Raw genomic sequence first — 20664 nt, 5'->3', positions numbered from 1 at the left:
TTCCTTCCAGTTACTGCGCAATCTCCTTTATTTGGAGTGGTATGAATTTCCCCAAACTCAGAATCATCTTCAAATATCACTCCCACAGTTTGTGCTCGAACATAAAATTTTCTTATTTTGTTCACATGAACATGCCTCACACTCCCATCGGGTAATTTAACTTTGTAAGAATGAGGATTTACTCTTTCAACAATTTCACCTGGACCTGTCCACCTAGCATATAGCTTGTTGCTAGAGTCTGGTATAAGTAAATATACTAGATCACCATTTTTAAATTCTTTCAAACTTTTGCGACGGTTAAAATAATATGCATAAGCTTCTTGTTTTTCCGCGGCAGATAAAGAAGCGAGCTCAGATGCTTTCTCTAAATTTATCTTTAATTCTTGTAGATAATCAACTGCTGAATTACTCAGATTAAGAGGTAATGGTATTTCACCGGACCATGATGATTTTAACACAGCTAAGGGACCTCTAGCTTCACGACCGTACATAAGCATAAATGGAGATACACCGGTAGTGCAATTTGGAACTTCACGATACGCAAAAAGTAAATAAGGTATGTGCTTGTCCCAATTAACAGGATCTGTGCGAATTACATGATGTAACATTTGTTTAAATACCCGATTCCATTTTTCCACTGAGCCGTTTGATGCTGGGTAACCAGGTGTCGAAAAACGAGGATGAGTTCCTAACCTTTTTTCGAATTCTTGAGTTAATTGTGAGGTAAAATTAGTGCCTTGATCGCTACAAATTATTTCTGGAATACCGGTTCTCATAAAAATATCTAAAAGAGCCTCACAAGTAGCTTTAGCAGAAAGACTTTTTAAAGGTATGACTTCTGGCCATTTTGAATGATTATCTATCAAACACAAACAATATTTATGTTTCCTTCCTGAAGGAGGTGAAATTTCACCAATAATATCTATATTTACCGTATGAAAGGGATATGGCGCGCGAACAATAGGAGTAATCGGAATTTTATCCGATTGTCTTTCCGGACTTTTTAATTGACATCTTTCGCATGTTCTACAATAATTTTCTACATCTTTGGATATGTTCGGCCAATAAAATGAAAGCTTAATTCTTTCTTTAGTTTTCCTCATACCTAAATGATTTCCGAATATGGAATCATGAGCTAATTGAAGGACTTTATTTCGATAATTCTCGGGCAAAACTAACTGTTGTATGTTTTCCCCACAAATTTTTTCTTTATGAAATAATAATTCGTCCTGTAAAAAGAAATTATTCTTCCCTACTTCTGCGTCCTTAAAAGAATTTATTAACGTTTGGCAGTTTCTCTGATCGACCTTAAATTTATTCGATTCCGAATAACTGTTTAGTCTTTCATCATTCTGATTCGCAACTGAGCTATAAAAAAGATTTACATTTGACAGTTCAACGGCGCCAACCTCAAGTTGTTTTTGTTTATGAGTTTCCGGTTTCGTCTCGGGGAAGACTGTTGATTCATTCTCGTCTTCAAATATGCGATCCCATACATCTGGTGTAATTAAACATTGGACATTTAGCTTATCTGTCAACGCGAAAAGAGCTTCTACGCGCGAATATAGACAACTGTTTGGTTTTTTGTAATAAATGGGAATAGTTGCTAACGTTGCCTCTATGACGTCGCCAAATGCGGAACTTAAAATGATTTTACCCTTACTTTCTATTTTTAAATCAGGAATTAATGTAGTGTTCAAAATTGGTATTTCCGTACCTGAATCTTTTATAGCTTCTACTTGCTTCCCTGCAATGTAAATAGTAATCTTTTCCAAGGAATAAAAATTAAGTTTTCCGTCGGAACACTCGGGTTTTTGTAAATGTTTAGAATTTACATTTGTAACAACCGCATTGTCCTTCGACTTACTTGAAGTGTTAACTTTCGGTTTGACCGGGAAATTATCGTTCTGTTTATTGGACCTCTAAAATTTATTTCGCCTGTTCGGGCAATCCTTAGCCAAATGTAAACTGCTACTACACACATAACATTCTCGCGGTTTAAACGAATGTTTCTGTTCATTTACCACTAAATCTTTTCTTAGCGCTGGTGGAATATATTTAGAGTTTTTGTTGTATGAATCACGAAAATTAGCGCGTTTTTCACCTCTTATGTCATCAAAAGATTTACCTTTTGCGATGAAATAAGTGTCGCATTCCTTCGCTAGTTCTTCTGGACGTAGCCAACTTTCACCTTGTCGAACTGCAACATGGCACGCTAAATCACTATCCAATGTTTGAAAAAGTTTATCAGAAATTATTAAGTTAATTAAAGACTCAAAATCATTGACGTTTCTACTTTTACAATAATGGATCCAACATGATCTTAAACGAGAGGCGAACTGCAAATGAGTTTCCCCCGTCAACCTTTGAGCTTGGCGAAAATTTTCTAAACATATAATTGGCGATGGTTCATATTCCTTAAGAATTAAAGATTTAATTTTTTCATAATCTTTCAAATCATCATCTTTAATATATACTAGAATATTAGAAGATTTATGACCTATCAGTTTAAGTAAAATTTCAGACTTAAACTCATTTGGTACGTTCTTATGCTTAAAAGCCCTTTCTATGGAATCAAAAAATAAGTTCCATGCTTCACCCTTTTTAGGTACAGAAATCGATAATGCCTGTACAGCTTTCAAAAGCTTATCTAATGAAAGTGTATTTTCTACGTTATTACTAGATTCGTTGCTACTTTCGATTTGCATTAAACGCAATTTCACAATTTCTTCTGACTTTTTCCTTTCTTCAACCGTAGTATTAAGAAATTCAATAACAAGATCTTTATCTTTCAAATATTCTTTGGAACTTAAAAGCTTATCTTTTAATTCTAAAACTTTTAAACTAGAATCGGTTTCTTCACCTAGTTCCTTCAACACCGAAATCAAATCACTTTTAACTACTCCTTTAAACATATTTAGAAGAAATTTTCCTTAAAGTTACAACAAAAATTTCTCACCTTTTCTCCAAAATTCAGTCGGCTTCGTTAGCTCTGGTTCTCGAAAAAGAGAGCGTGCTGTAATGACCTTGCGGATTAATAAGGCACCATGAGGAAAACGACACCAAAATTTATTAAAAATTAACTTTCAAAGAATAATGAAAAAAAAATTAACATTTAAAGAATAAAGGCAAACTCGGAGCACTACCTCGCTCCTACAACATAATTAACCTACAACCTGCTTCCTCTGAGGCTAACATGCAACTGTCCTCTCTCTCACTTGCTGGGCTCTGCCAGGCGGCTGATTGGCTCACCGCTGCCAGATACATGACAATCATTATGAATGTTTTTGTCAAATTACGAGAGCTTCTTCCTAATAAATCTGATAACAATATTGTTACATGTGCTGCTTATTTGACTAGTGTTTCTGTAACAAGCATAAATCACATGAAATCCGAATTGAAAGAAAATGGAGGATTTTCGACTCTAGGTAAGAAACAACCTCTGAAAGTCGGTGCGCAAACCAGAATCAAATGATATTATGGATTAACTTTAGCGACAATACGAAGGAAAGTTTATGGTTTCTTTTTACGGAATGAAATTTCCACTGTGCAAAAAAGTGGCTAAAGTTATAAATGATGAAGCCGATTTGCCAAATATGTCCATTTACACAGTAGGACAAATTATGAATGATTTAGGATTTGCGTACAGAAAATGAAAGCGCCAATCAATTTTCATTGAACGTGACGATATTCAATGCTAGAGGCCTAGATATAAGAGATACAGTCAAAAGTCTTTAATCCGGACTCGTCGGGACTTCGGCGATTCCGGATTATCGATTTTTCCAGGTTATAGATCATCAGTTTAAATCTGGTAAGATGGCATGCAGAAATTATAAAATTAAAAATATGAAACCGTAATTTATAAAATAATGAGCAATTATGATCTAAAGGGTATCCAAATTTACCAAAAAAGAAGCCTAATATTTATTTGTTTACTTTATTAAACATTTCTTTTAACGCGCGGATGCGTAAAGCATACCTTACTCATAGCCGAAATTAGAAAATTGCAACCAGAAAAGTATGTGATTTGTATTCGTGATATTTATAATGACGAGGAATTTGATTTAAATCATATCAAAGACGGAGTACATCGAAATTAAATACTACATTTAGTAAGGAATTATAAGCCGACTAAAATAAAAACATCTGCCCTGAAGATAACGATAGTGTTGACAGATCAACTTGCAGTTCATTGCGCGCCGCGACGTGCCCCCCCCCCCGCGCAGAACAGCATGAAATTGATAAACAGATTTCGGAACGGTTAGATAAACAAAGGATATGCTTTTATCCATTTTTTGTAGCAATTCGTTTTTTGTTTGATGGACATCGAAACATACTTTCGTTTTCTAGATCCTTTGGGAGCTCCAGCATCGGAAATTCTATTTGACATAATCGAAAGTTCAAGCTTACTTTTAGAAAATTGCTCTTACAGTCTGCAAAAAATAATAAGCCGGATCCAATTTGAAGATTAAGGAACAACGTAATTATCAACATTAACTGAAATAGATAATTAGATAATTTTAGCTTTTACCGTCCGTTATACATTAAACGCGCACGCGAAAACGTATTCTGCACTTGCGCAGTCGTAAATGTCTTGCGCGCACGAGTAAAACGCCTATGCGCATGCGTCGATGCGGCGCATGCGCAGAAAGATTTTAGCTTTGAGGTCCGGATTATAGATCATTCCGGATTACGGGTGTCCGAATTAACGACTTTTGACTGTATAAAAAAATATCGTTCACAGAGCAGGACAATTTATTACACTGATGAAACTTGGGTAAATTTTGGGCGTTTTAAATCCAAAATTTGGGAGGATACAACTTTAAAAAGTGCTAAGAGAGCCTTTTTGAGTGGTCTTTCAACAGGTTTAACCTATCCCTCAGGAAAAGGCTCACGGTGTATAGTTGTTCATGATGGTAATGAAAACGGATTTATTCCTGAAGCATATAATATATTTGAAGCTAAGAAAAAAAAAGGAGATTACCATGGGGAAATGAATTCAGACTGGTTTGAAAAAAAATTACTGCCTAACTTGCAACCGAACAGTGTAACTGTGTTGGATAATGCGTCTTATCACAGTGTTTTGTCTGAACACATTCCTTCTTCAAGTACAAGGAAAGCAGACATTCAGCTCTGGTTGACAGAAAAAAATATTCCTTGGGAAGCTGATATGTTAAAAGCAGAACTTTTAGTTCTCGTTTCTAAGTTTCGAAAACAATTTGAATTCCATCGTATAGATGTTGTAGCTGCTGAAGCCGGATATACTGTTTTGTGTTTACCATTATATCATTGTGAACTGAACCCAATTGAACTCATATGGAGTAGCGTGAAAGGGTATGTAGCATCCGAAAACAGAACTTTTAAAAAGGACGAAGTCCATAAATTGATTGAGAAAGGAATTGATCTGGTGACTCCTATGCAATGGGCTAAATGCGTGAGGCATGTAATAGAAGAGGAAGAGAAAATGTGGAAATTAGTTTGTCTGGTAAAGAACATCATTGAGTGCGTCCAGTTTAATATTGATGAGCTGGATAGCTCAGATTCTTCAAATGATAATCTTAGCGGGATTGAATACTTCAGTTAAAAAAAGGCCCTTTTCAGGGCCACAAATTAAAAATACAAGGGCTGTTTTCAAGGCCACAAATTTAAAAAAAGGCAGAACTATAAACAGTTATAAACAACACTATAAATACAAGATAACATCCATTAGAAAATATAATATGAAAGTGTCCCACCAGTAACCGAACGTTTAAGATCGCTGAATACTGATAGTTTGACATTGTTTGAACCTAAGCGAACGGGCTGGATTCATGGTCAGTTTTCATGGTTTTTCCCATGTATAATGTGAATACGAGCCCATTTCCTTTAGAAAGTTCTCCACGAATATATCTCACCCCTTAGTCAGATAGCTCTTGTGTGCTTTGCCATATTCAAATCACCTAACCTAACCAATATGAAAGTACTGATCAATTAAGTTAACAATGGTAGAAGGAACAACATCCTTTAGAAAATGTGGAAATCTAATTTCCACGTTTTCTAAAGGATGAGATGTCTTCGTGGAGAATTTGTAACAGCAAAGGACTTCTTATATATAATACACTGAGATACTCCAATGCAGAGCTTACAGTCATTACATTACAGTTTAATTTTTTTATAATTTTTTATTTCATATGATCATTTGCACTTTGTTATAACTAACAAAAGACATTTCTAATGTTATATGTTTAACTGATTGGTACAAACTAATAGGTATAAGATCATTTACGTCTTAATTTTTAATGGTAAACTCTTTAGTTGTTAGACTGTAATCCGAAGATCTCAGTTTCCAGTATTTTTATTTATTTTACTTTTGATTTTAAACAGTAATAAAAAAGATAGGATAAGACATACTGTTGGAGAGTGATTGTCTGGGCATGACTGGAAGAGTATGTGACTTAGGAGACAATAACGGATATAATTTTTATTGATGTGTGTTACAAAATATAATTAGAGTTTTTAAATAATCGGAAATTAAAATCAAATTAACATCTTTAGAAAATAAAAATCGGCATTTTTCTCTGGTTCATGTTCAAAAATTAAAAGAAAATAACTCCTACCAGATTTTCTAAATTTATATATTTTACTTTTAACTAAGCGAACGGTCTTGGGAAAAAAATTTAACACAAACTACAAGGAATACATTGTTAGCTCTTCCGTTTCAAGTTTTAAGTAATGATTCTTTAAATGTCATCAAATTCGTATGCGTCATATTTAGATTATAGTGAAAAATTTCATGTAAATTAAGTGAATAACATGCCCTACATTTTACACTACAATAAACTAACAATTTCAACTGCAGCTTTATCGCATAAAAAATTTTTTACTTAAAAATACGCTGGATTTGGCAAGAAATCGGAAAATGTGTAGCAACTTGGAGGAATTGAATTTCCGTGGGCGGTTTGGTACGTATGGATAACTTGAAGAACAGGGTGAAAAGGTCGTTCTAGCCTTGTATATGTTCTCAGGTTAGCTTGTCGTGAAGTATAGTGCTGCCATACTAGTGTTGTAAATTTAGGAAAGTAAAAGGCTTAATTGTATGTATCTTAAATGGAATTTTTCAGCTTTCATCTGCGAGATAAAAACTGATAAAAAAGGTGATGTCCCACTGCCTGCCAAAGGATTGAATTAACAATGTGTATAAACATAGTGGAAATTCCGTGTATTATTTATTTATTACAATGTTCTTAGCAGTTTATTAAAAAACATATAAACATATCTCAGCTATTGCTGCTAACTATGCCTCAAACATCAACTACTTTTTCCACTGATAGAAGAAATGAAATAATAAGCATATGAGTATTTTACTTAACCTCTGTATTGATACAGTTATATTACGATAAACCAATTAGATTGTTTAGCCATATGTTTCTCACTCATGTGCAGACAAGTAACTGTTTTTTGGTCTGTGCAATTTTACAATGTAGAAGCATGTCAAATCCATTTTCTCATCAGGTTTGTTACAGGGGACAAGTACTGTCTATGCTATATTGATTTTATGTAAAGAAAGCTAATAAACAAAACAATACAGTGTATTTTATGATAAAACTAAATATACATGAACTTGCATCTGATGTTTACTTTACAAAGAGAAACCACCACTAGAATTAGCACAATCAAAAGTCGTTAATCCGGACTCGTCGGGACTTCGGCAATTATGAACGATTATGATCTAAAGGGTATCAAAATTTACCAAAAAAAAAAACTTAATATTTATTTGTTTACTTTATTAAACATTTCTTTCAATGTAAGTTGTTTAAGTTGCTTCCTTTTTTATGTGGTAATACATTTTCTTTAATTCTATAAACAGACATAATTTCTTGTTCAGTTACAAAGTTCCACTGTTCAAGTCCTATAATTGCTGTGTCGAGAATACCGACTAATTTGTCAATCGAAATTTTTTTGTTTTCAATAACGTCTGTCACTTTCTTCGCTATCGGAAGCGAATTATAATGATGAGGAATTTGATTTAAATCATATCAAAGACGGAGTACATCGAGATAAAATTCCACATTTAGTTAGGAATTATAAGCCAAATAAAATAAAAACATCTGCCCTGAAGATAAGGATAGTGCTGACAGATCAACTTCCAATTCATTGCCCACAGCGGCATTAAAGATAAACAAAGTTTAGATAAACAAAGGATATGCCTTTATCTATTTTTTGCAGCAATTCCACTTTTTGTTTAATGGACTTTGAAACATACTTTCGCTTTGTAGATCCTTTGCATATTAGTAAATATATATCAGAAATTCTATTTGACATAATCGAAAGTTCAAGCTTACTTTTATAAAATTGCTCTAACAGTCTGCAAAAAATAATAAGCCAAATCCAATTTGAAGATTAAGGAACAACACAATCTGCAACATTAACTGAATTAGATAATTTTAGCTTAGCTTATACCATCCGTTATACATTAATCGCGCATTGGTAAACGTATTTTGTGCACGCGCACACGCATATTCGCAGCCGTAAAGGTCTTACGGTTGTTTAACCATTTTCTGCTCATGCGTCAACGGAAAGTTTGTAGCTTTGAGGTCCGGATTGTAGATCATTCTGGATTATGGGTGTCCAAATTAACGTCTTTTGACTGTATGTGTTGTTAAGAATATAGTGTCTAAGATGAACCATTCTATAAAAGACTAGAGCCAGCTGGGATTATGGGTTGTGGTTTTATTTTATCGAGGGTTCACTGCAGAGCTGTAGCTACAGTTTTCAGTGTCCAGGAACGACTGAAGATTTCATGCCCCTCCTGTTTGCCAAGAATGGAACACATTTCTAAAAGTTTGTAGCATCAATTTGGCATGCCCTGGATGCTGTGCACTGGGATGGATGTCTTCCCTTGCCCGCTCTAACTATGACACTTTCACTGTATTTGCTTTTAAGGCAAAAATTTAAGGAGTAAGTGATAACATCTAATAAATAAATGTTAGTCTACAGAAAATGGGTCTAGTTTCTTAGAAAGGGGGAAAAATCTGATTTTGGATCAATATCATATATATATATATATGTATAAATTATGTGTAGTTTTATCTTCAAAAATCCAGAACATTAATTTTAACTTAAAAACTGGACTTGTAACTGTGTGCTCACTTTAAGCATGCTTTATCTGGTTTTTAAGAAATTTGTATCACTATATTAATTGCAGGTCTAGAAAATTTCTTCAAAAATGGTTAAACAACCAGTGAAGCTAATATGGCTAAACTAGCTTCTGCTATTAAATTGGCAAAAAACTCATAATTAAAAACTTATTGAAGTACATTAAGTAGCAAAAAGAAATGTGTTTTAAAATTCATCTGAGATGTTGAGAGTATTTAATCATAGTTAGCATAGCAACAGATTTACTGTTTGAGTTTAGTCTAACTTTTTGCATAATACTCTTTTCTGTTATAAGATTTGCTTATTGATTTCAAGGTATTAATTATTTCATTGGGTACTTTTCCGTTTCGCCGGCGCAAACCTTGCCAAGTAGACTTTATTGGCGAAAACACAGAGTATACACGTAAAAAGTGTTGACAAACGTTAGTTTTAAGAATTTTTTATTTTGTAGGTATAAATATTTTAATATAGTTTAAAATTTTGTAAAAAAAGCCAATAAATTGGTAAAAACACATTAATTTAAGAATTTACGACGCTTTCATCGTACAACATCCTGATTCGTCGGTTCATATCACGTGACCCCAAGCGATCTCATCTCATGTAAACTACGCACAAAAATCTAATTCTCTCAGTAATTATCTACATTAATTTCAAGTTTAAATCTTAATTTGGAATACAAGTTTAAATGCAAGAATTATTTCAATTCGTACGAATAGCTTACTCAGAAATTATGTAAAACCGCAGTGCTTTACTTCGCTAGTGCATTCTCATTAGAATTGATGACCCTTGGCTTTGCCCTTTTCTATATTTTCGCCTTCGGGTAAGGGGTGTGATTGCATCCTAATCAACTTAATTACCGCGAATGGCGTTAGGGAATAAACTGAACTATCTGGTACAAATTCTATATAATTGTATGCTAGCATTGAAAGAAACAATCAATCTGATAAGAAATAGCTGGGACTTGTTTTGAAAATAAGGCGTGAAAGGTTACCACCGAGGATATTACGTTTGGCATGAGTTGTACCATTATTGGCGACTTTATCGCCTGCGCCGGCAAAACGGAAAAGTACCTTTCATTGTTATTAATATACATTAAAATATACACAAATTGTTATTTCTTAAAAATAATTTAACCCTTTTCTGCTAATTACAATTTTGTGGTAGTTTCAAGTACTAGTGGTACATTTCATTTTTGTGCTGATTATCAGACGTATTGATGTTCTGTTAAGAGAAGTTTCTGCAACTTGGTTTGTGATAATAGTATCTTATTTTTTAATGTTCATGATTATCAACTGTAAACCAGCAATGTGACTGTAAATGTTTTGTCTTATATGTGTGACTGATGTTTAATGCTTATTTGACACTAAACATCTTGTATTATGTTATGGTTAAGGATTAATAAATTACTGTCTTAAAATATTTATGAGTCTAATTTGTTATTTGTGTAATATTTTTTCTTGAATTTGAGTCCAGGATATTTTCTTTTTAATACCATATAATTTGTTTGGTAATCATTATTTTTCTTTTGTTAAGAGACACGGAGCTTCGTTCGCTGTTTATGCAAAATCAGTATATGCTAAAAAATATATTCCTTTTAGTATAGTCCTAGAAATTATAGGACTATATTCCAAGTCCTTTTATTGCATTTTAACACTTATTTAGCCACACAACTTTCAAGTCTCAATATATGGTGCCTGTAGGAAAATGCAAAAGAATGATGTTTCCAAATATTTTTCCAAATAAAGCTGAGTGTAAAAGAAAAGTGCATTTACTGACATAGATTTTATAACAGAAGTGCTTTCAGTGATTCAAACACAGTCACCTCATAAACTGCAGTTAAATGAAAGAGAAGTACTACAGTGTTTGCTGTCTTACATTATGTGTGTTACCTATACTACTATTAAAATTTTAGGCACTGTTTATTATTTAAATATTTATGTGGCATACAGAGTATAATAATGTTGTTTTTTAATCTCAACACAGAGAATGTTTACAAATTCTTCATGCAAAGAATTTATCTTCCTTAACAATTTTGTAAGCTGATTTTACTGGAACTTGTGCAGAGTGTTTCAGATATAATTAAAATTCGAGATTATATTAGGATATTAATTTATTCATTTTTTATAGTTACTCTACAATATGCTACAGAGTATATTGTTTTATTTGGCATGTATTTGGTTAAAATGTTGAGTGATGCACATACAGTGGATGGACAAAAATATGGAAACACCTTGTTAAATGCATGTTTGAAAAGAAAGATTGATTTTAATGAAATATGTAGGTGGCGCTGGCATTTTTGACTACTGACGCCACCTATACAACTTTGTAAATGTGCTAAACAGTTCAGTTGTTTGTCAGAGTACTGTTATGTGAGGTTGTCATTGCATTATGTCAGAGTTAACAGACTTCGAATGTGTGCAAATTGTTGGAGCACGTATGGTAGGTGCTTCCGTAAGGAAGGTAGCCGAGGTGTTTAGTGTTTCAAGAGGTACTGCATCGAAGATTTATTCCCCATATTTGAAAAGCGGAAAAACATCATCTGCTAAATCACAGCGCGGACGAAAGTGTGTCCTGAGTGATCGTGACAGACGATCATTAAGGGCAATTGTGACGAAAAATAAGAAGACCACAGCTGCAAAAGTTACTGCTGAAATGAATGTTGTGTTACCGAACCCTGTGAGTACCAAAACAATTAGAAGGGAGCTTCATAAACAGGGAATTGCTGGCCGAACTGCAATTGAGAAGCCACTCATCAGTGATGCTAATGCCCGTAACAGAAAAAGGTGGTCTTTAAGTCATAAAGGCTTGGACTATAGAGCAGTGGAAGCGAGTAATATGGTCTGGCGAGTCTTCTTTCACATTGTTTCCCACTTCTGGCCGAGTTTACGTCTGGAGGACGCCATCTCAAGCCTATAATACAGACTGCTTGTTGCCAAGAGTGAAACATGGCGGGGGTTCTGTTATGGTTTCGGCAGCCATATCGTGGTTCTCTGCTAGCCCCATGATAACTGTGTCAGGGCACATGACTGCCAAGACTTATGTGAACATTTTGGCCGATCAAGTTCATCCCATGGTACAAACTTTGTTCCCCGATGGTGATGGTGTCTTCCAAGACAACAAAGCCCCTGTTCACACAGCTCACATTGTCCAGGACTGGTTTTCTGAGCACAAGGATGAGTTGTCCCATCTCCTCTGGCCACCACAGTCACCAGACCTGAATATTATCGAACCTTTGTGGTCTACATTGGAATGGAAAGTGCGTTCTCCTTATCCACCGCCAACATCGTTATCTGAACTTGCCACCGTTTTGCAGGAAGAATGGTATAATATTCCCTTGGCAAACATACAGGAACTGTATTTATCCATTCCGAGAAGACTGCAAGCTGTTTTGGATGCCAACGGGTTTCCTACACCATATTAAGCAAAGAAACATGTTTTTTTAAAGGTGTTTCCATATTTTTGTCCAACCCCTGTAACGTATATGTCAGGGTATGATATTAATTGGTAGTTTGAATGAAAAATTATAAATGAAATGTATGGCTTACAGATAATTAGACTTTCTCTGAGTAATAAATCCCATTTATGGTCAGCTAACCATTACAATAGTTTGTCATATTAAATATTGATAATTATTTACAGATTAGATACTCAGTAACTGAATGGGCTGATTACATTAAGTTTCTGCAATTTTCTTCTTATGCTGGGTATGTTTCTTCTTATGTTGCAATACGTAACCTGACTTAATCCAGTTATAGTGACATACATACTTATACAGTCAAAAGTTGTTAATCCGAACTCGTCGGGACTTCGGCGATTCCGGATTATAGATCATCAGTTTAAATCTGGTAAGATGGCATGCAGAAATTATGAAGTTAAAAATATGAAACTGTAATTTATGAAATAAAGAACAATTATGATCTAAAGGGTATCAAAATTTACAAAAAAAAAAAAAAAAAAAAAAAAAAAAAAAAAAAAAAGCTTAATATTTATTTGTTTACTTTATTAAACATTTCTTTCACTGTAAGTTGTTTAAGTTGCTTCATTTTTTATGTGATAATACATTATCTTTAATTCTATAAACAGACATAATTTCTTGTTCAGTTACAAAGTTCCACTGTTCATGTCCTATAATTGCTGTGTCGAGAATACCGACTAATTTGTCAATCGAAATTTTTTCGTTTTCAATAACCTCTGTCACTTTCTTCGCTATCGCAAGCGAATTATAATGACGAGGAATTTGATTTAAATCATATCAAAGATGGAGTAATAAGCCAAACAAAATAAAAACATCTGTCCTGAAGATAAGGATAGTGCTGACAGATCAACTTCCAATTCATTGCGCGCCTCGGCGTTAAAGATAAACAAAGTTTAGATAAACAAACGTTAAAGTTTAGATAAACAAAAGATATGCCTTTATCCATTTTTTGCAGCAATTGCACTTTTTGTTTAATGGACTTCGAAACATACTTTCGCTTTGTAGATCCTTTACATATTAGCAAATATATATCAGAAATTCTATTTGAAAGTTCAAGCTTACTTTTATAAAATTGCTCAAACAGTCTGCAAAAAATAATAAGCCGAATCCAATTTGAAGATTAAGGAACAACGCAATCTGCAACATTAACTGAATTAGATAATTTAAGCTTAGCTTATACTGTCCGTTATACATTAAACGTGCATTGGTAAACGTATTTTGTGCACGCGCACATGCATATTCGCAGCCGTAAATGTCTTGCGCGTATGCGTAAACGCGACGCATGTGCAGAAAGTTTGTAGCTTTGAGGTCCGGATTATAGATCATTCCGGATTATGGGTGTCCAAATTAACGACTTTTGACTGTATATGCATATATATATGCAAGATAAAAAATATGTGAATTAAAATTATAATTTAAACTAATGGTAAAACATTGTATCCCTCTCTGTTCTAAAAATTCCAATAACTTCTCTGGATTGCATCATTTCTAGATCATTCTATGGCCTGCGCAGCTCTGATGACATAATAATTGAGAACTTAAACTACCATTGTAAACCAAAACTTTTCTCTTCGCGTGCTTCCATCTTTCATAACTACGCACTTCAGCTTCTGTCTGTGCTGTGCTTGGACAATTTTGCTACGCTGCTTCCTATTGCAGTAATATCAATAATGGAAATGTTCTTGAACAGGCACGATTAGAGTGTCAAGTAATCTGTGGCCACATAATGTCACTTGGAAATAAAAATGGAATTAAAATCTCCTCAACTGCCAAGTTTTATTTACAAAGTCAACACAGCTTATGATGCAATCAGAATACTTCTTAGGATAACTATGCATCAACTGTGCTCCATTTTTTCCTTGCTTTTATTATGTCATATATATATACACACATAAATAAGAGTTTAGAAATTTGAAAATTAATATTGTAAATTATTAAAGTAATGCAGTATACTCAAATTAATTAAATAATCAAGATGTAATAATTAAATAAAAATTTTCATGGCTAATAGTCTGACAGGAAGAATGTACATGGAAATGGAACAAAAACATAATACAATAAAATAACAATGCTAAAAACAGTATAATAATAATAATAATAATAAAAAGTTGAAAATTATTTGGTTTTTTTTTTATTGGAAAATTATTTTGGAAATTTTTCAACAGTCACATTTTTTAAATCCAGATTTTCTATATTAAATCTGGATGACTATAAATTCATAAAATAAGTCAGAAATACATGCCGAATAAAGAACAATTAAATTAATTAAAATAATGTAAGGCCTAATTCAAAATTCAAGCAACAAAAATCAGCATTATATTTTCAAATTTTCACACACACACACACACACACACAAAAAAAAAAAAAAAAAAAAAAAATACTGTGAAAATTTGAAAATATAATGCTGATTTTTGTTATTTGACTTAGTATTTGTTCGGCATGTTATTGTGTCTTAATTAATGTAAGACCATTAAATCCTTTTTTATATATAATACAAATAAAGAATGCAGTAAAATAAAGTGTGAAAAATTATTTTGAATTAAATTTTATAAATAACACATAATAAAATTTTGTCAATTTTGTACAATTATTATTTGTTACAATAAGGGAGAGAAAATGCTAAAAGTTATTGAAAGTAATATTAATCATAACATGTGTATTATTAAAATTTAAAATGTGGCTGTGAACATTTACTAGGGAAATAATAATTTAAAAATTTTAAACTGAATACTCTAAGAATAATTTTAGAAAACATATGGTATTTTAAAGCTATTATGCTTCTAAAAATGTAAGCTTGTTTGCCCAAAGATTAGAAGAGAATTAATTTATCTAAAAAGCTAAAACCTTTTCTCTGTCTTATCTTTTTATATTTATAGGCAGTTGATGAAGTTTTTTTCTATGGAGTCAATTCCAAATCTGAATGCTTAGTTGTACGAATATCAAGAGGGCATAATCAAGAGGCTGAAGCCTGGATTTATATTAAATTAGCCAATGGGAAGACTTACCAGTTGAAACAAAGTAATGGTTTCCAAAAAGATTTTGCAGGAAAATGCCAAATTTTTTCTTGCGGTGGTTTACAACTACATTACTTATGCCCTATGAGAAGATGGAGAATATTTTTCTGTGGAATGCTTAAGTATGATTTTTAATGATTTGCTTTGCTATTTTGTATTTCTTTTATTTTAATTATAACATTTAATAATTTCTGAAAATAATTTTAGAGAAATTTCTGAAAGTATGGAATCTCAAGAAAATATGGCTTTTGTAAAATTTGCATTTATGTAAGTTGATTTTTGATATGTTATACACTAATGTTATTATCATAGAATCAGGCTGAATATTAATGTGCCTCAATATTCACATTATAGTAATTTCATGTGCTTATTTTATTTGTTATGAATTATTTTTATTATATATACATATTATGAATAAAATTACAGTTCTTTTTATGTAAAATAATTTTAAACATTCTGCAATTTAGTAAAATTTTTCTTTTTGAAGATGGACAGCTTCTTCAGATATACATGATTTTAGCTCTGATATGTATCCATTCTCCACTGCTAGTGGTATAGCTAAAGCTGAATGGAAATATCCTTTCATACCATCTGTGAAAAAGTAAGATTTTAAATTTGTCAAATTTTTTCTAAATGTAGATAGATTTTTATACCTACATTTACTGTCGTTTTTAAAAATTTCTTTCAATTAATTTTTATCAAAGCCATAATAATATTTTTAGTATATTATATACACACTGAGATAGTTTTGAATTAGACAGATCATCAGTTTCACTTATTTAGAATGTTAATGAAGTGACAGTGATATCAAAATCAATGTATAATTTAGATTGTCCACATCTATTCTTTCCTGAAGGTGGTAATCAGAGCCAGTAATGGAAAAATGTGCTGACTACAACCATTTTACATATGGTCTAATAACTGGAAGAATTTATGAGGAGGAAAAATTCCTGGCTCTACTCATACAATGTAAGAATTAACCTATATTTGGTTGATGATGAAAAGTCATCCAGTGAATAGGAGGCATACAATTCAGAAGTGAATGTGGAGTATCATGGCTCTTTTCTCAACAACCAGATGCATTAATTACACAGATCATCTTCTGTATTGTCAATCATATTTACACATATGTCATAAGCCATGAAATACATGTGGACTACTTTGTACTTGTATCATATGTATTATGCTGCATTAAACGGAATCCCACTGCTAGAGACTAATGAGGATACCCATGGTAATATCCAGGTATCACAAATAATGCATCATACATGAAAACAAATATTAGAAATGGATGCTGTAGATGTAATCTATTCTAATGTAATCCAGAGTAATAAGTCACAATTCTCCTGCCCTAGTAGTGATTGCCAGTTTGCATATATTATAAACAAGTATGAAGCTGTATTCAATGCTTATGCAGTTGGATTTCTATAAGGTAGTTGAGAAAAGTGTTTTCTTTCTAAATCCATGAACTTTCATTTAACAGATTCCGAACATGAATGCTTCCATAGGATTTCCATAGGGTAGTTGAGAAAAGTGTTTTCTTTCTAAATCCATGAATTTTCATTTAACAGATTCTGAACATGAATGCTTTTACAGGGATTTTGGTTACAGGGCTGTATTAGCTGATCATCCCATTTATATTTACATGAGATCTGTTCAGCAAATCATCTTCAGTAACAAAACATTTTCAGCAAACTATCTTTTTACAAGATATAAGCCTTGAAATTTGAAAGTTTCTGTCAAATGGGAAAAAGTAGATGCCTTTCTTCTATATATCCCAAAATATTGCACGGTTGTAATGTTTGAAAGAATCACTGTAGCAATATCTGAAAGAAAACTGAACTCAGAGAAATCAGAACTTTTGCTAAATAAATAAAGTTACTTATTATTCAGTTATTTTCATGAAAATAAAAAATTGTTTTTGATTTTTAATTACAAGTATGTCAAAGAAATACATACTGCTCTTTAATTATATGCCCTGACATATTCAATTATATGGAGTTGATTTGTTATGGGTATGTTGTTTATGAATTTATCTCTTTCTCATTATAGTTCCATATTATTTTTTCTCTAAGTTCAGTATTTTTCTCACCGCTGTACCAAAGGGCACAGTTTTTAATTCCAGAGAAGGCGTGGATGTAAATTGTCTGTTCTTTCATGGGATGTAATGATGGCTGCATGTTAGGTGGTTCCATAATAAAATGGTTACCACTTTTGGCCTTAGTAGTGGTAAAAGCCTAAAATGGCTAGTGCCTGCCATTGACAATATTTTCATTATTGTCCTAAAATAGTTTTCCCCCTTAACTACAGATCTGCAGATAAATAATTTATGCAAGAAATTATCTAATAGTTATAGAATAAGTTATTGAATTAATGAACATTATTTAAGAAATTCTTAGAATATTCATTTAATTGTATTCCCTTGTGAAAGTAGAACTGTAATTTAATTTCAAAGTAAGAATGGAGAGGGATTATAAAAAAATATAAGAATATATGCATTATGTCAAATGTATTTTCTAATGTTCGGAACTTCACTGTAGTGAAAAATGCTAGATATTTTTAGTATATTATTAGTACCTTAGTGGATAATTTGTTATAAACAATTTTTTACAAGTATCCTTTTTATTTTTAGAGTTACTGAAGCTTTAAATATCTATGCACAGTCAGGAGTTATTAATGGTACAGTTTCTGTTAATGAAGGTCCAGACTATGCAATGTATTTATTTGGTGAAAGATTAAGAAATATTGGTAAATATTTTTATGTGTATTTAAAAAATTTTTGATTATGAGGTTTGAATGTTTTATTAGCTGTCTTTAATAATTTAAAGCAGTTAATCTTGTATATTGTACATAATGAAATATGTTATTAACATTATTATTCATTATTTGATTTTTATATCAATCTTATACTATCAATTTCCACCATTAGTCGCATAACTCATATGTTATTAACATTAACATATATGACAGTCATGTATTATGAGTTCCTCAAACCAAACGAAACTATTACTGAGGCTCTCTGTGGAACAGCTCAGTTTCCATAATAAAATGGTACTCTGATTTCTCTGAGTACCATTTTATTATGGAGACTGAGCCTAGCTCTCAAAGAAAAATGCACCCACTACTACTCTAGACATGATAAAATTATTCTCCTTAATGATAACGCTCATTCACATGTTGCAGCGCCGATCAAAACTTACTCAGAAACATAAAAATGAGAAGTTTTCCCCCTTCCACTGTATTCACCAGATATAGCTCCTTCTTATTATTAATTTTTTTGATTGATTATACATGGCCATAAAAAAAATTGGGTCAATTTGTAGATAGCCTCGAAAGATGATGCATTCTTCCAATGCGGTATCCGTGTGCTGCCAGAAAGAGAAAGATGGTAAAAGATGGCAAAAAAAGTAGTGGATAATACTTTGAATAAAACATAACATATTGTTCTTTCACAATAAATGCCCAATTTTTGATAAAAAATGGTGAGGACTTATTTGTACTCTCGATATTTAGATACTTATTGAAAAATAAGCAAAAGATCAATAATTCAATAAAGCAAAAAATCAAGCAAAAGATTGGCATAGATTCTGAATACCACATATCTGATTTTGAGAAAAATCACATGATTACTTATACATCATTCTCCTTTAGCATATTATTAAACATTGACAAACAACTTAAAAATGCAAGCAAGTGAAAAGAACAAAATTTCAGATTAGTTGTTTTGGTGCAATATATAGATGCTACAATAAAAAAATTGGAGAATGATTTTTACTTTTTTAACCTCTCATTATTTAATTAATCATGCTTCATTTATGTATCAATTTTTAGGCAAGATGTCTAATATTGATGGCTGCAAATTTAAACACATATTGGGAAACATACCTCAGGTAATATTATATAATGTTTACAACTGTATTTGAATGATTGTGTAGGAATTCTGTATTGTAGCAATCATTAAACGATTTTAATTTTATGTCTCATGCAAATAAAAGTAAATAATAATTGCTTTTAATAAAAGTAGTAATTATATCTCTATCAGTAATTTATTAATTTTATGTGCTTGTTTCCATATTATCAAAAATATAATTTAGAAATATAATTTCTGCATGAGTTATGTTATAATTACATGAAACTAAAATGAAAAAAATAATAATACTTTTTATAAGCCAGGTTTCTTGTTGTTAGTATTATGCAATTAGTATCAATGAAATTGAAGTTTTGTTGGATTAAATCAAAACAGAGCTATACAGATGCAACTGTTTTAATCCACCTTTTTAAAGTTATAAGATGACATTAAAAAGTAAAAGTCATCAAACTTTTAAAATAAAACATTAGTGTTGGTATTCAGCTGACTTGACAGAACTGTTTCCTAAAATATATTTAGATTATGAAATGTAGAATGTGACATAGTGTTATGCATTTAATTTAATAGAAGTGAAAAAAACTAATACATAATTGCTGTGATATTTTGCAAGGTAGCCATATATTTGAAAATGTCAGTTTAAAGTTTTATTTATCTCAAGAGCTTTTATTTTAGTAAAAAAAAATATTTACAACTTTGGGGAGAAAAGGTTCTGTACCTAGATAATTAATGTATACTTACACAAATATTTTATGTTAATTACAGTAATGGTAGATTATTTTATTTTGTTTTTGCTGTAACAGTACATAATTTAATGACCAAAAAAGTTCAGAAAGATTTAGTGGAGATTCTTGACATTAAAATATTTGACTACCTTTTCAGCTATATCATTTCACATTATTTAACCATTTGTCATTTTGATAGGACACATTGTGTCTGATCAAATCATGTAGCTTGAAAATGACTATAAATGAATAGACAAATTAAAGAAATTAAACAAAATTTATTGTTGCAGAAAATATTAAAAAATTTCAATCATTACAAGTATATGAATTTATATTTTATGTTATCCATATTTCAGAATGGATTATTTCTGCATTTGGCAGAAGTGTCAGCTCCATATGTGTTTAAAAGGTATGATTTAATATCTGTAACAAAATAAATTTATGGTGTGA

The 20664-nt window shown here is 31.8% G+C and overlaps 1 protein-coding gene across 2 annotated transcripts in view; it reads left to right on the top strand.

Annotated features, from left to right (window-relative positions):
* LOC118190066 (uncharacterized) overlaps positions 1–20664 on the top strand; it is a 258700-nt gene that overhangs the window by 123605 nt on the left and 114431 nt on the right. The window contains exons 1-7 of one of the 2 annotated variants that reach the window (XM_085818916.1): positions 9337–10201; positions 15487–15746; positions 15832–15891; positions 16112–16225; positions 18257–18372; positions 19456–19514; positions 20571–20623. In XM_085818916.1, coding sequence (XP_085675042.1) covers positions 15709–15746; positions 15832–15891; positions 16112–16225; positions 18257–18372; positions 19456–19514; positions 20571–20623 — 440 coding nt within the window. In that variant the 5' untranslated portion in view covers positions 9337–10201; positions 15487–15708. Of the gene's footprint in view, positions 1–9336; positions 10202–15486; positions 15747–15831; positions 15892–16111; positions 16226–18256; positions 18373–19455; positions 19515–20570; positions 20624–20664 lie in introns of those variants that run through there. The other variant, XM_085818915.1, reaches the window with a different exon arrangement.

The sequence above is a fragment of the Stegodyphus dumicola genome, chromosome 6 (genome assembly GCF_044657685.1).
Source record: "Stegodyphus dumicola isolate Sdum_Otavi_A_Nest chromosome 6, ASM4465768v1".
Lineage (NCBI taxonomy): Eukaryota > Metazoa > Arthropoda > Arachnida > Araneae > Eresidae > Stegodyphus > Stegodyphus dumicola.
The sequence above is the reverse complement of the archived record's forward strand: the minus strand, read 5'-3'. Positions and strand labels throughout refer to the sequence as shown.